At 44.1% G+C, this 13,557-nt stretch overlaps 1 protein-coding gene and 1 pseudogene across 1 annotated transcript; both read left to right on the top strand.

Moving 5' to 3' along the window:
• The first annotated feature begins 8,627 nt into the window (after window positions 1–8,627).
• Window positions 8,628–9,992, top strand: LOC125529029 (annotated as a pseudogene).
• Window positions 9,993–10,926: 934 nt separating this feature from the next.
• LOC125529030 lies at window positions 10,927–11,798 on the top strand (the record flags this gene model as incomplete). Its single annotated transcript, XM_048693439.1, has 1 exon — window positions 10,927–11,798. A coding segment is annotated over exon 1 (872 nt), but the record flags the coding sequence as incomplete, so codon positions are not given.
• Between the last annotated feature and the right edge of the window lie 1,759 nt (window positions 11,799–13,557).

The raw sequence follows: 13,557 nt of genomic DNA, 5'->3' as shown, positions 1-13,557 counted from the left end.
TGGTGGAAGGCGAGGAGACGCGCGGCGCGTCCGCTTCGCGTCCGCGCCGACGCATTCCAAGCGCAATTTTGGGTCAAAAATGGGTCGGCGCGGACGACGGGCGGACAAGATTTGAGTTTGGGTCGGCGCGTTGGGCCGCCACCTTTGTCCTCGCCGACCCAAACGGACGCGGACGGATGAAATGGGTCACCCATTGGAGTTGCTTTAATATTTAATAATATTTAGATAAACTTTAATAGAATACACTAGATTAGGCCCCTCAACTTTATTTAAAACTCATTTAGCCTCCTTTCAAATCGCGTTGAAGCTCCGCCACTGCTCATGCGTGTCCATCATGGCCTCTACCAGAGTCTGTATCCAACACTGTCAACCGTCTGCATTCAGATGCCATTCATTTTCAGCAACAATTATGAGCTTATCAGTTTTCCATCATGTCGCAACGTGACGCAAAGATCCTCTGTTGGAACATCCGTGGCCTTAACGCCAATGTGAGAAAAGACCCCATCCACGACATCATCCACGACACACACGCCACAATTGTTTGCATCCAAGAAACAAGGCTTGTGATGGTCAATGCCGGTATCATCCAACGCGCGCTCGGTCCGCAGTTCGTGTCTAACTACTCATTTCTGCCGGCTGATGGGACTCGTGATGGCATGATCATGACTGTCTCCGATGCTTTTTTCACCATGTCCGAGGTATCCACCTCAAACAACACCATCTCGGCAACCATCACCTTGCTGGCTGACGGCACCTCTTGGACGATGACTGGAGCAGATGGTCCTCAATCCGAGCAAGACAAAATCGCCTTTTCTCGATGAAATCCTACAGCTCCAACCCCTTGTGCGCGACCGGTGGATATTGTTCGGTGATTTTAACTTGATTGTCAAAGCGGTGGACAAGAGCAGCAAAATCAACATGTGGCTCATGGGAAAATTCAAGACGGTGATTGACTCCCTCATGCTCAAGGAGATGCGGCTTAATGGTCGTCGTTTCACTATGTCAAACGAGCAGCAGAATCCAACCCAAACAAAGATCGATCACGTTTTTTGTTCAAACGACTGGGAGATGTTGTTCCCGGCAGCACATCTCCAAGCCCTTCCCACGATGTGCTCCGACCATGGCCCACTTTTCCTCCAAGGAGACACTACTGCATCTAACGCCAACTTCTTCAAGTTTGAGCAATTCTGGCTGAAGATGCATGGCTTCCAAGAAACAGTTCAGGCCGCATGGACCAAGAAAACTCTCATCGTTAACCCCGTGCGCAGGCTCCATACTCGTTTGTGCCGCACAGCAAAGGCCCTGAAGAAATGGCAGCGCGGGAGTGTGGGTAGTGTAAAGCTACAAATAAAAATCGCGACAGACATCATTTGATGTTTGGATACCGCTCGGGAATCTAGAGGCCTTTCGGAGCCTGAGCGCACTCTACGCACAAACACCAAGTCCAAGCTACTAGCTCTATATACAATTCAGAAATCCCTCATGAGACAACGTTCTAGATTGACATGGATCAAGAAGGGGGATGCAAACACTAGACTTTCTCACATCACCGCAAGTGCTCGACGCTGTAAGAAGTTCATCCAAACACTCCAAAAAGCATCAGGGGGAGTAGCAATCTCTAAGGCCTTGTTCGTTTAATCCCACCCCCGCCGGGATGGGAAGGGTTTTGGCCCGAACCCCGTGGTTTTTACCCTCGCCGGGGCTGAATCCCCGCGTAGCTTACATGCGTGTTCGGTTAAACCCGACCGGGTTTCTATCCCATCCAATCCCACCCCAAATCGCAGGGATTTCACCGGGTTTTGACCCACGTCTCCCGACGCGTGGAAGAAAACCTCGTCTCCTCTTCTCGAAAGAAAAAGGAGGAGAGGGCGAGAGCGGCGGCGCCGACGCCGGCAGGGAAGGACTGGGCGACGGATAGGGGCCGGAGCGGACGATCTCTCATCTCCAGTGAAGGCCGGCTCAAGGTTTCATGCAGGCAAGATCTTCTCCCCTTTTGATTTCTAGGGATTCACATCACCTTTTCCGCCGGTGATTGAGGGGATTAACCGAACAGCAATGAAGGGAAGGGTTGAGAGGAAATTCTGGGGATTAATCACGGCGGGGTTTGGGTGACAGGGTGGGGGTCACCCAATCCCTAGGTGGATCAAATCCACTAGAGGATTAAATCTTTTGCAACCGAACAAAGCCTAAGGAGGCTGAGTTGCTCAACCATTTTCAGTCACACCTTGGTACTCCCGCACCCAGATCAAGATGTCTGAATTGGGAGGAGCTTCGCTATAAACCGTATGATTTGTCAGCCCTTGATGCCCCTTTCAACAAGATGGAAATTAAGAAGGTGGTTTTCTCATTACCCTCCGTCAAGGCGACTGGGCCGGATGGCTTCATCGGTTTTCTCATTATGAGTGTTTACATACAATGAAGAAAAGGAAGAAGGGGAAGTTCGAAACATGTGCGATCAAGCTAGATATGCACAAAGAATACGACCGAGTTGAGTGGGTGTTTCCGGAGGCCATGCTGACTAAGTTGGGATTTCATGCTCACTGGATTCAGATGGTCATGGCTTGTGTGAAATTGGTTGAGTATAAGGTTCGCTTCAACTTAAATGAGACCTTGCCTTTTTCACCAACAAGAGGTTTGAGACAGGGGGTCCCCTCTTCCCGTATATGTTCTTTTTATGTGCGGAAGGAGAAGACACAAGGATAATTTACTGAGACCCCACTTTTGGTGTAAGATTTGCTACTGACAGAAATAAAACACAAGCAGATGGGAGCTATACACGAAACAGGGATTCTTCAAAATTGCAGTATCAGCATATTCCACCTATGCATTACTAAGGTCCAAAAAGTATTAGACCTTAGTGTGATGAGAGATTTACATAAAAAAATACTGCAAAAACCATTGTGATATTTCAAAAGAGAAAAAATAGATTCAAGAAAGTGGATATATTGCTTCAATTCTTACATTTTCAGGCCTGTCATCTCCTTTTTAATTGTACGCATCTTGATCCCTCTAGGGCTGCTGGGGAAAATGCAGACGCACTCGTTGGCGAATACAAATATCAATAAAAATGCTGTTTCAATCAACAACAACGGTACCATGAGTGTTGCTCCACTTCTATGCAGTGTAGCGGTGGCCTGGCACTGAAGAGAATCTAACTCACCTGCTGATTGGTTTCCCCAGCCCTCGCTCTTCTTGACGCGCATACTGTTGCTGACATAGATGCCGCTCGTGCAACCACATTGGAGCATACATGCTTTTGCTGCTCCTTTACATGAGATCCCGCTTGACATTGACAACATGCTAGTCCGCCTTCTCCTGTGGGTAGTGTCGAAGAGCAGGAACACAGTGGTCTTCAACAGGGTGCACCTGAACGCTCGCCAATATCATCTCACATGCTAGCCTTCATTGTTTTGAGTTGCTGCACTTGTCTCTGTGGCTTTTAGAGCCTTACAAAATAATATAAGGAACAAGAAGTTCGACCTCTTAGAAGCAAATGCAAAGAAAGTAGAAAGCATATTTTGTTAAGGTGTCATTCATGCAATAAAAGATTCAGTATGTGGCGAGCGCCACATAGATTTCTTTACCACACAGAGGAAAATGATCACATGTATCTGATTGCTATGTATACAGCAAAAATTTATGATGTTACAGAGAATGGTGACGAAAGTGCATACATGCATGACAGAAACAGAACGAATGTTGCATCTCCACCATCCGCAATTGTCTACCTCCCATCAGCATGGCGGCTAGGAAGACAGAAAACATAACTCAATCCTTACAGCCTGAAAAGTATTCTTGCTAGGACTTAACTTGGATCGGGTCACAAAAGAATGCCCCTTCAGATTTGGTTAGTGCAGACAAAAACATTTCTATTAAATTCGATATACCGATCTCTATCAGTTCAGATCTTCAGTTTTAGTAATCTAAAAAAGCTATCTGAATATGCTAACTTCACTTGGAAATTTTGAAGATATCGCCATGTCGGTAGCAACACAAATTCAGTCATAAAGGTATATATTTATGCTTATCTTCTGTGGGGTGCTTGAGCAGTTGAATCAACTTTTGAACTATTCTTGGGCCAAGACATAGTTTGTAAAAATCCTAGATTCTTTGGATCGTGATAACATAGTTCTGAATAATGTTTTCAGTCATGCGCATTGTCAAAAAAATGAGCACAAGTATTAATCATTATATTAAAACAACGAGAGACTGAAACTCATGTTGTTTATCGTCGCCTCGTGACTAAGGAAAACATATCAACTATAGGAAGGGCATACGGAATTTCCTTAATTAGCTTCAAATAGTCATATAGAGTATGAATACCGAACTTCTAATTCTTGAATGCAGGAAAGCAGTGAACACATTCCACTCAAAGAATCTTTTGATGTAGCAAGGAGGGTGAAGGAAATGCACTGCTATATATGTCTGGATATTGTGAAGGTATTAAGTACATCAGGCGTTAACTATGCTAGTTGTTGAACATCTATATGCTACTCTCTCCGTCCCATAATATAAGACGTTTTTTGACACTACAGTAGTGTCGAAAAACGTCTTACATTATGGGACAGAGGGAGTATCTGTTGTTCTGTTTTCCAGAAAAGTTTAGTTCTTTATAGAAAGGAAGTTTCCTCTTTCATTCTCAGCTCAACAAGCTTCCTGAAAGCAATGCAGTTGGCTACCTGTGTTAGTATAGCAGCCAGCCACTCGGCTTATGCATTGACATTTTATCACCTTACTGACACGGACCTGATTGTGTAAATCCATGCTATTGAGATGTTGTGTCAAATTTTGTTTTCCTCTTTACTGTTTTCTGCCATTGCTGATTGTTAAATTATCATGTTTTTTTCTAGTCCACTCTAAATCATTTTCTTCATAAGAAGTAATCCAGAAATAACAATAATCATATTAACATTGTGCTTGTTTGGTTTTAGGAATTTAATAAGCATGGCAGGGAACCCTAAGTACATAAAACGACTTGACTGGCATCAAACCCAGAACTGGCGCTCCATACACCTGTGACATTGGACACGAGCGCTTCTTGGGCCCTGAGGTTAGGACATCTGTAGTTACTTCTGTGGTGTCATGTCTTATTTAGGCTCACCCTTTACCAGAACTGTAAAACTGGTGTGACGTCTACACTTAGTAACATGGACCTGTTTCATAAGTTTAGGGTTCGTTTTGGACCGCTTGAAAGTTTTAGCACCGTTAGTGAACTTGAGGCGAAGTTCAGGGTAGTTTACACTTTATACTAAAATGTAAAACTTGACCTTATGGATAGCCGTTGCAGACAGTATATTTCGGAGGATCTTGGATCTTTTTTGCGATGCATTTCCATTTCAAAGCTCGTTTCTCTTAGTTCAATCTTCTCAAGAATGCTGCATAATATTTGGAGATATTCTTTCACCCCGAGATCTACAACAATGACTTTACCACTCCTTTGCAAGATGTTATAGACAAGTGCATCCAATCATCCCCAATTGACACATGGGGGATCTCTTTATAAGGTTTGTACATCAAATCTTGTTTTCTCTGACATTTCAGTGTTTTGAGTCTGTTGTCAATGTCATAGAATATTGTCTTGTCTGCAGCCTCAACTATGTTCAAGGATTTCTACAGAAGATTACAACGAGACCTGAAAAAGATTGTGGATGTACGGGTCCGTGCATCTATTGCTCGACTTGGTGGAGATGTGAAAGTATAAACTTTCTTCATTTGCTGTTTTCCTCTCTTTCTAGCAGCACAAAGCAATGGCTTTCTTGTAGTTTCGGAACTTGGGGAGTTCAGCTGAATTTATTGGTTTCAGGCTCAACCTGCAGAAGTAAACGTGGTTAGTCATCCAATTTCTTATTAGTTTCAGAGTGTGGCGGATCTGTACTTGCTTCTATATCGGAATCCTATGAGGTATGCAAACTTTGTCTCTATACAGTAGTACGAAAACCCATATATCACCTAGAATTTCTTAGTGTGATTAGAGTGAAATTTCTCAGAGTGCTTAAGAGTTTTGCTTCCATACCCCCAGCCCCAGCCCCACCGCCACCCAACTTGGGCGAGAAGCTCTCACCTTGCTTGAGCAACTTGACGGCTTCTACTCCAATCAAAGTGTCCACGTTACTCCTGTGACTGCGAGAGGGAACAGAAGGGAGAGCGAATAAGCACACATGGGAGCATCAAGGATGCTCACAACCCCAGGAATGTACAAAGTACTGAAGCACACACATGGTGTGGCGTGCATGCCCATGATGAAAAAAGCTTTGGTTGGTCTTAATCGTCCGTGCTGCTACCGCTACGACCAGTGGCGATTCTACTGGGCATGCTTCAACAGGCTCAAGCCTGCCCTCTGAAATTGAAAAACGAAAATTTACTACTAGTTCCTAGCCCATCTCAGCCCACTGTCTAGTGTCTAGCCTGCTGTTTACCCGTTCCAACCCTTGTACTGAGAAGTTGAGCCAGCCCTTCATTTTCATCCAAGATTCGCCACTGGCTACGACAAGGGATATATGAAATTGTTTGGAGATGATTAGATAGAATCATTATCTTGTATACTACTCCAAGTCTGTTTTCTTGCCTCCCAAGTTCCATACCATTATTTTCTAAAAGAAAAAGGTTGCATACAATTATATGCACTCACTTATCCTGGCCTCAGTAAGCAATCCAGGATATTTTAACACACTTAAAATTATAATAAGAAGGCATCTACTATAGAAAGCAATCGTTGGCTCAATAGGTCACTTAACACACCCTTTTTTCCCCTTCGTCTTGGCCTCTTGGGTATGTGCTAGGTAAGAAAAAAGTGCAGCTGTGCTTTTTAGGATTTTGGATTATATTAAATCAAAATCATATTGTAGCATATATAGAGATAGGGAGATACAGTAATAATGTTCTTATAGCAATTAAAAAAAGAAAGGATGTGTCTAGTTCTCAGCTAGATGAGAAATAACTATGTCTCATCTAACTCCTACACTGCTGGATTTTACGCGAAGATTCATGAGGATTTTTTTCTTCAATTTTTTGTTTGGTTAATCAAATAGTGTAGGAAATCCGAAAAAGAAAAGTCTTGTTTGGAAATGATAATAATAAATAAATGGTTTAAAAATGCATGGGATGTCTGAACGTCCACCTGCTCGATCCGTCGCTCACACACGCCGACGCTCCTATCGATGGTCGTGGACAGACTGCTCGAAATCAACATTGCGCTGTTGCGCTGTTCCCCTGCGCCAAGATCAATCAATCAAATGCAAGTTTTTGAAGGTGAAATATTATCATTTTACAAAAGGTTGAAGCATGCTGCACAACTAGCAAAGCATTTTTAAAAAAGAATTGGTGGTGGGAAGAACTATTCTATATATTCTTTTTTGAAGAACTGATGTTTTTTTTCATCACTCTGATGTGATTGACGGGTAGTGGTCGTTATGAAACAAATTGTGACCAGGGGAAATACGTATATGAAAACTAACAATCTGATTTATGACTTGTTATGCTGCACAACTAGCGTAGTTGCCTCCCATACATTTATTTTGATAGTTCCTTGTGGAGGTCTAACTTGCACATTTGAAGTTGTTAATGCATGTGACAGCTCTCGGCGCCTGAAGCTGTTCCAATCCAGCTATGAACAAATGTGTTGATAATGGACTTTGGATGACTCTTTCATGTATTAGCTTCATCCGCGCATACCAGATCGCCCATAAAGTTACCACCATTCGAGTCATCTCGTCATGTACGGGAACTTCCATCATACAGAACAGCAAGCTCTGAGTCGACCGTTCCGTTCCGTCGTAGCTGTGGCTCAGTTTTACCGTTTCTCAATTTTGTATGAAATGAAATGAAATCACACAGCAGGGCCACCAAGGGAGCAAACAACAACAACAAGTATATCCACCAGACAACAAACAAACATGCTTGTAATTGTACAGCACCACAAACAGAGGTCAATCGACACACTTGTTCTTTTTGGTCTCCTATAATCGAATTGAACAAAACAGGTGTTCCATTGATCCTTGCCCTCATACTTGAACACGAAACTAAGCTGGAAACATGGCTGATGAGCAGGAGTACATGTGAGCAACGAGACGAGGGAGCCATAAATAACAGTCATGGAAAAAATAATCACCATTGTTGCAGGAGGTGAACATGATTACGGCGGCTTCGGGGCGCTCGTTATAGCCTTCCGGCAAGCCAGGTCGGTGGACGCAGAGATGAGGGAACGGCATGGAGTCCCTATGACGGTGACAGAGGGTTGGACTGACACATCTCGCGCGGCCGCGGCGGCGAGGAACGCACGACATAGGCAACTTGAGCAGCGACAGAGAGGCAGGGATGCATGGTACGGGCCTGTAACAGATAACATGGTTAGTTGGCCTGCGGAGCAGCGGCCTTAAGCCGGGCGGGCCGCGAGAGTGACGGACAGAGGCTCGTCACCGCACGCTAGATAGATCTGGGACGTCCAGTATTGCTATCCAACGGTTGAAAATGTCAAATCGCCCCGTTTTGCTGTTATAATACCGCCTCCACCTAGTATATCATTAGATAGATAGATCGAGCATCTCGCAGATATCCCTCCCTCCAGCGCCGCCCTCTTTTCTCGCGAAACCTAACCCACCCCACCCCACCCCTGCGCCGACCCATCATCCATGGCCATGGCTGGATCCGACCAGGCTGCTGGCTGGATGATGCTGGACCGTTTCGTCTACCGCAGGGACGAGGACAACGACGGCGGCGGCTGGCGCTTCCCGGATGAATCTACGGCGCCCCTGAGGGCCACCTCGTCCACCTCCCTCGGCAGGCCTTTCGACGTCGCCATCCTCCATGCCGAGCCGCCCGCCGTCTCCCGCCTCTACGTGCGGTGGCCCGGCGGCACCAAAGGAAAATACGGCTCCAGCGCCGGCACCGCGCTCATGGCTGCGCACCGTGACCTCATCCTCTTCCAGCTCGTCTCTATGGAAGGTCATATCACGCATGACCACTTCGTCTGCATAGCATCCTCGGATCCTGCAGCTGGGCCGCACATGGAGCTCAAACGCCTCCCCGTCTGCACCATACCCATGGTCTTACCTCCGTGTTCTTGTGAGGAACAAGACACGGAGGAGGAAACTCCGTCTTGTGAGGAAGAAGACACGGAGGATGCCACTATGCGGCGAGTGTTTTTCCCCAACACTCTAGGGCTCATTCGCGGCCGTGAAGAAGAGTTTGCCGTGGCACAGCTGGCTATGGTCACCAAGATACGAGGCGCCCACCGGATGGAAGCTGAAGTGTGCGTGCTCCGCGCACGTGTGTCGGATCCTGACGACCATGGCATGTGGGAGCTTCAAAAGATACCTGTTCAGCATCAGAGTCATGAATACTTGGCCCTGGATAATTGGTTGACGGATGCTGTCGTCACATTCAACAACTATATCTGCTGGATTTCCTACTACGCAGGAGGTATTCTATTCTACGATATATTTGCAGAAACACCTAACATTTTTTATCTTCGGTTACCTACGAGTAACCGTCCTACAACGACTCAAGAAAGAGGTTTCCTTGAGGTCAACCGGGGGATCTTCCCAAGTACACGTATATTCTTCGCAATGATAAACGACTCTACGGCCCACTTAAACCTCGTACGGGTTTTACCATCCTCACTGATACTTTGAGCATAACGGAGACTGGTGACATAAATTGTTTCCACGAAAGGGTCAAGATAGCTAATGAATTGTGGCATTACAACATCTCTGAATGTCTCCCGCGCCAAGCCCTGATGTACCCTCTTGTGGGCATGGACAGCCCTAATTAATACTGTCCACTATTTGATCTCTGAGGAAAGAGATAAGATTGACAAGGTTTCCATGGTTACGTTGGATATGATTACTGAGAAAGCCACTTCAATTGTTCCATATATTAAAGGAGAGGAAGACCTCTGTGGCCAAGATGCTGACATGGTTAAAGAAAAGTCACACCTTCTCACGTCCTTCCTGCCATCCGAGTTCCCCAAGTTCTTGAATCTCACAAGGTATTGATTAATCTGCACACTGTATTTTATTTTCCTTTTGAACTTTTAAAACACTTAAGATACAATAAGTCAGTGATCGATAGAGTGCAGACTTCGTAAAGTTTAGTTTGAAACAGGACCTCGCTATTAGTGTGACATGATATCTCTGTGGCGCTATGTATGTCATTTATAGTGTGTAATCTCTTGTCATGCCACCTTTTGAAGTTATTGGTACATTTACATGTTCGGAAATTTAGTTCTACTCCGAAGCTAAAGCTATGCTAACTTAGCATCCTTGAGAAATTTGGAAGAACCAATATGTATGTTCAGGCCCAAATTGATCCAGTGCAAAATATTCTGTACAATTCATCTAGAATGCTTGCAAGGCTTATGTGATGTGCATTACCGAGAGGGCCCAGAGATACCTCTCCGACAATCGGAGTGACAAAACCTAATCTCGAAATACGCCAACCCAACATGTACCTTTGGAGACACCTGTAGTACTCCTTTATAATCACCCAGTTACGTTGTGACGTTTGGTAGTACCCAAAGTGTTCCTCCGGTAAATGGGAGTTGCATAATCTCATAGTTATAGGAACATGTATAAGTCATGAAGAAAGCAATAGCAACATACTAAACGATCGGGTGCTAAGCTAATGGAATGGGTCATGTCAATCAGATCATTCTCTTAATGATGTGATCCCGTTAATCAAATAACAACTCATTGTTTATGATTAGAAACATAACCATCTTTGATTAACGAGCTAGTCAAGTAGAGGCATACTAGTGACACTTTGTTTGTCTATGTATTCACACATGTATTAAGTTTCTGGTTAATACAATTCTAGCATGGATAATAAACATTTATCATGATATAAAGAAATAAATATTAACTTTATTATTGCCTCTAGGGCATATTTCCTTCAACTCCGTCTTGTGAGGAAGACACGGAGGATGCCACTATGCGGCGAGTGTTTTTCCCCAACACTCTAGGGCTCATTCGCGGCCGTGGAGAAGAGTTTGCCGTGGCACAGCTGGCTATGGTCACCAAGATACGAGGCGCCCACCGGATGGAAGCTGAAGTGTGCGTGCTCCGCTCACGTGTGTCGGATCCTGACGACCATGGCATGTGGGAGCTTCAAAAGATACCTGTTCAGCATCAGAGTCATGAATACTTGGCCCTGGATAATTGGTTGACGGATGCTGTCGTCACATTCAACAACTATATCTGCTGGATTTCCTACTACGCAGGAGGTATTCTATTCTACGATATATTTGCAGAAACACCTAACATTTTTTATCTTCGGTTACCTACGAGTAACCGTCCTACAACGACTCAAGAAAGAGGTTTCCTTGAGGTCAACCGTAGCCTCTGTGTCACTGGTGATCTTCTCAAGTACACGTATATTCTTCGCAATGATAAACGACTCTACGGCCCACTTAAACCTCGTACGGGTTTTACCATCCTCACTGATACTTTGAGCATAACGGAGACTGGTGACATAAATTGTTTCCACGAAAGGGTCAAGATAGCTAATGAATTGTGGCATTACAACACCTCTGAATGTCTCCCGCGCCAAGCCCTGATGTACCCTCTTGTGAGCATGGACAGCCCTAATATTGTCCACTATTTGATCTCTGAGGAAGGAGATAAGATTGACAAGGTTTCCATGGTTACGTTGGATATGATTACTCAGAAAGTCATTTCAATTGTTTCATATATTAAAGGAGAGGAAGACCTCTGTGGCCAAGATGCTGACATGGTTAAAGAAAAGTCCCACCTTCTCGCGTCCTTCCTTCCATCCGAGTTTCCCAAGTTCTTGAATCTCACAAGGTATTGATCTTTGCAGTGGACTTTTTATTTTGAACTTTCAAAAACATTCTAGATACTACAATAAGTCAATGGTAGGGTGCACACTTCGTAAAGTTAAGTTAGAAGCAGGCCCTAGCTTTTATTATGACACTATCTTTAATGGCCTTATCTATTTCACTAGCAAAAGAGCCTGTGCGTTGCAACAGAAGAAACAAATCCTTGCACATCATTTGGGCTCCATCCATGTTGCCGCTTTTCCTATTGGTCACCACCGCCGATGGTGGTCAAGTTGTCCACCTATTCACACAAATGTGTGAATCCTGAGGCGATGAACTTGGTAATAACACTCTAGCGCACCGCTTTCACACACCCAAATGATGGTAGGCAAGAAATATTACCATCCACTCTAATGAGTAGCCCACTGTTTTCCATCATTACGTTTACAATCGCTTACTTATCTCAAATCTTAATCAGATGACCATATGTGAGTATATAATTAAAAATACCTCTTATTCTGACATAAAAGGCAAAGCACAAACTATGCCTATGAACAAAATTCTAGATTATGCAAAAATGACTTGATATCACATATGTTTCAGATTTAGAAAAAGGAGCAGAAATAAAAATCAACCCTTAGGGAACTGCTAGAACTATATACATTTGGTACAAATAATACAGTCCATTTAAAGGAGGCAAATTTATTCCAGCATGTATCATAAAAGGGCAAGCACACTACCTTAAGTTAATCCAGAACCTCATCAAGTTGTGACTATATTCATTTCGTATCTAAGTAGTAGTAGTGAGTAGCGGTGTGTTTTTTGGGACACGACGACAAGTTAGGACGACATCTACGCAGCAAGTTGGGCCTTTGAGATTCTTATATTTAATATAGTGATTTATGAATACCTGTTAGATACTAATCGAGAGCTTAGAGAAGACGGCCCTGCTGAGCAAAGTTATTTGGTTTGTGCTTTCAGGGATCGTTGAAACATACAGAATGTTGAGGATTCTGTGCAAGTGGGTGTCAGTTCCACCGTTGGATTGCTATGCTATGTTCGGCTGTAATCCATCTGATGATCACATGGATTTGCTGAGGAGATGGTCCTGTGAGTTGCTGAAGTTTAGATTTCGTGTGTGTTTCTATCTACTTGCTGTGTCAGTCTTGTTAGTTTTGCAAACTTGTATGGGACCCCAGTTTCGTTGGGCACTAAGAGATATGGGCTTCTGTAGTTTGATCAACTTAATAATGGTGTTTTAAACTTTTATGTCTAAGTATCAATAGTTCCCTGAGTTCTTGAATGGTCATCTCAGTTATTATGACAGTGATGTCTCTTTTGCTCAATGCCTCTATCCTGGTTATCATTGAATAGGGCATCAAGAAGCAAACCGAGTTCATCATCCTGGACAGTCCTCACGCCACTGCCACTGTTATGTCAGATTGCAAAGTTTATTTTTCATATAGATGTATCAGCCGCTTGTCTGCTTTTCTCGGTGTATGTGATTGGGCTCTGCTTTTTTAGGAGTAGTGTAGGAGCAAATTAACATGCTAGTTTGCTCTGGTTTGACTAATTAAAATTGATGGTAGACTACTAGTATCGATCACTTAGAGAGAGGCTAGTTGATTCGCTGATAGATGCACTTGAGAAGCAAGGTGAAACAAGGAGATGCAGGCCCTGAGAAGAAAAGCTGTTGTAATGTGGGAGCCATTGCACTGATGGTTTTGCTTAGTTTAGGCAATTAGCTAGAGTAACTACTATGCTCTCTTTTTTTTGTGTAGGGA

This window comes from Triticum urartu, unplaced genomic scaffold (genome assembly GCF_003073215.2).
Source record: "Triticum urartu cultivar G1812 unplaced genomic scaffold, Tu2.1 TuUngrouped_contig_5293, whole genome shotgun sequence".
Classification (NCBI taxonomy): Eukaryota; Viridiplantae; Streptophyta; class Magnoliopsida; order Poales; family Poaceae; genus Triticum; species Triticum urartu.
Note: the sequence above shows the minus strand (reverse complement) of the source record. Positions and strands in the feature narration are given on the sequence as shown.